Source organism: Crocuta crocuta, unplaced genomic scaffold (assembly GCF_008692635.1).
Source record: "Crocuta crocuta isolate KB4526 unplaced genomic scaffold, BGI_CrCroc_1.0 scaffold312, whole genome shotgun sequence".
Taxonomy (NCBI): domain Eukaryota; kingdom Metazoa; phylum Chordata; class Mammalia; order Carnivora; family Hyaenidae; genus Crocuta; species Crocuta crocuta.
The window spans coordinates 924,428-927,616 of record NW_027527378.1 but is presented as its reverse complement, the minus strand read 5'-3'; the positions used below and the strand labels follow the sequence as shown (position 1 = coordinate 927,616).

The following is a 3,189-nucleotide window of genomic DNA, read 5'->3' as shown; positions in this document are numbered from 1 at the left end:
ACGTTGGCACTGAGTTTGACAGTTCCCCTGCGCATCCTGCCCCCTCCCACGTTAGCCCACATATATTTCTCCCTAGTCGATCTCTCTTGGGTCTAATCCTGTCTTGGCGTTTACTCCTCAGAGAACCAAACGGATCCAGGCAAAACTTTGCCGGACTCGAAGCACTTTCGTGCGCGTGCTCAGAGCCCTCTGCGTTAGCACTTACTCCATTTTCCCCTTGCCCCGCCCCCACCGTTGTGCCATCACCGGCCGCCTCCACCCGGCAGCTCCTGAAGGTCGGGCGCTGTGCGTCTTATGTTCCGTGCTTCCCTGTGTGTGGTGCGCGCTGCTGTGCGCTTCGTGGATGGGGTCGGGGCCCACTTATCCCTCGAGGAGCTGAGCAATCTTCTCTCAGTCTGACTAGTATCAGAGGAAGGTATGTTGCGTGTCTCTGATCAGAGAAAGGACACAACCACACCATCTGTGCGTGACAGCAGACTCCATGGCATGAACAAGAGGCTTGGAGTTCACACGCTTGCTTCCTAATGGTCCACTTAGATTTTTGTGCAGTGTGGTGCCCACACTCTTTATTTGTTTTCCCATAGGCACTCTGCAGTACATGGCACCTGAGATCATCGACCAAGGACCACGAGGGTACGGCGCCCCCGCTGATATCTGGTCCCTGGNAGGGTGGGGGCGAGCCGCAGGCAGCCATGTTCAAAGTAAGACATGTTTGGTGATTGAAGTTGCCGGTGTCGGGAATTAGTAAGTACAAAGAAAATCTCCTGCTACTCCAGGAATCTCTCCACCGAGGCAGAAGAGAGAGAAAACCGTTTTATTGTTGAACAGGCATTAAATCAGAATGTGATGTGTGCCACAGGCAGGCCACTAAGTGACTGCAAAGGCAGAAAGAACGTGTCCTTTTCTCCAGCCAAGCACTACCACCCTCTCACCCATGGTCTCAAAGGAAACGATCACTGGTCCTCACGTGCATGGACAGGATGGCACCGCTGGTCACAGCAGTGCATCCAAGGGTCACTCGGTAATTGGGATGGCCACTTGCTTTGGCTAATTGATTTTACCCAAAGGAAGAATAAAAATCTCAAATATNTTGCTTCCCTTCCCTTATGTTCATCTGTTTTGTATCTTAAAGTCCTCGTATGAGTGAAGCCATATGATATTTATCTTTCCCTGACTGATTCNAGTGACGTTGAGCATTTTTTCATGTGTCTGTTGGCCATCTGGATGTCTTCTTTGGAGAAGTGTCTGGAGGTCTTCTTTGGAGAAGTGTCTACTCCTGTCTTTTGCCCGTTTCTTCACTGGATTATTTGTTTTTTGCATGTTGAGTTTGATAAATTCGCTATAGATTTTGGATACTAACCCTTTATCTGATATGTCGTCTGCAGATATCTTCTCCCGTTCCATCAGTTTTCGTTTTGCTGATTGTTTCCTTTGCTGTGCAGAAGCTTTTTATTTTGATGAGGTCCCTGTAGTTCATTTTAGCTTTGGTTTCACTTGCCTCTGGAGACGTGTTGAGTGAGAAGTTGCTGGGGCCAAGGCCAAAGAAGTTTTTGCCTGCTTTGTCCTTGAGGATTTTGATGCTTCCTGTCTTAACATTTAGGTCTTTCATCCATTTTGAGTTTGTTTTTGTGTATGGTGTGAGAAAGTGGTCTAGGTTCATTCTTGTGCATGTCGCCATTCAGTTTTCCCAGCACCATTTGCTGAAGAGACTGTCTTTATTCCACTGGATATTCTTTCCTGCTTTGTCAAAGATTAGTTGGCCATACGTTTGTTGGTCTATTCCTGGGTTCTCTATTCTGTTCCATTGATCTGAGGGTCTGTTTTTGTGCCAGTACCATTACTGTCTTAATGATTACAGCTTTGTAATACAGCTTGAAGTCCGGGACTGTGATGCCTACGGCTTTGGTTTTCTTTTTCAAGATTGCTTTTGGTTATTTGGGGTCTTTTCTGGTTCCATACGAGTTTTAGGATTGATGCGAAGAATGCTGGTGTCATTTTGGTGTGTATTACATTGAATATGTAGATTACTTTGGCTAGTATTGACATTTTAACAATATTCTTCCTCTCCAGGAGCATGGAATATTTCTCCATTTTTGTCTGTCTTCCTCAGTTTCTTCCATTAGCTTTCTATAGTTTTCAGTGTATAGATTTTTCACCTCTTTGGTTATATTTATTCCTAGGTATTTTATGGGTTTTGGTGTAATTGTAAATGGGATCTATTCTTTGATTTCTCTTTCTGTTGCTTCATTATTGGTGTATAGGAAAGCAACTGATTTTTGATCTTATATCCTGCGACTTTGCTGAATTCATCAATCAGTTCTAGCAATTTTTCGGTGTCACCTTTTGGGTTTTCCATCTAGAGTATCACGTCGAGATGGATCCTTCTTGATGTTGACATTTCCAGGAGTTGGCTCCCAGGTCCTTGAGAGAGACATTCTTGGCAAGAGACTTACTCAGCTTTTAAAAAGAGTCACGTGGCATCTCAAAGACCTCAAGAACTTGCAGTGACAAATTTTCTAAAGTAAATGCTCTAATAAAAGAGGGGGGGGGTTCTCCTTCCTTATTTTCAACAGGGAGGCCTCTTATTTTGAATCCGTATTTGCGCTTACACTGGGTGGGGCTCAAAGACCACATGGGTCTGTATCTTTGGAGGGCGGGTCTCTGACTGCTTTTGGAGAGGTGGGGCTTTGGGTAGCAGACAGTGTTTACTGTCATTCTAAAAGCCCTCCCAGAGCTCATGGGAAGGCCACTCCATGTGTCAAGGCCCATGTAAGACTGACGGGCCACAATGGGGGTGGGGGCCGATTTTACCACCGGGCCCGCTGCCTTGGGAAGGGACGTACTTCCCACCCCACGGGAAGCTGATGGCAGGACAGCTGCATGCGGCTTGGCGCATTTTTGTTTGCCTGAAGCCTAAGAAGGAAGAGAGTGGGTTCACTGCTTCTGGATAGTGAAGTCCCAGGGCCTCAGAGCAGCCTGAGAGAATGTGCCTTGCTTCCTTCTTCTCTGGCCGCCCGGCGCCCTGCCCGCTTGCCGCCCGCATCTTTGCCAGACACTGCACCTCGGCCTCTTTGGTGGAACTAAAAGGCGCGAGGGCAGGTGTGTGCCTGCGAGCGGAGTGCGGGCTCCTCAGCAGACGGAGCGCTCTGCACTGCGGGTGCTCCCCCAGCCTGGCCCCTGCGGCTCGCC

General features: G+C 47.9%; 1 protein-coding gene across 1 annotated transcript in view; it reads left to right on the top strand.

The window, feature by feature from the left end:
- Positions 1 to 3,189, top strand: part of MAP3K15 (mitogen-activated protein kinase kinase kinase 15) — a 130,449-nt gene that overhangs the window by 115,475 nt on the left and 11,785 nt on the right. Inside the window, 2 exon segments of the mRNA XM_077769493.1 lie at positions 585 to 672; positions 674 to 701. Of these exon segments, the coding sequence (XP_077625619.1) occupies positions 585 to 672; positions 674 to 701 (116 nt within the window).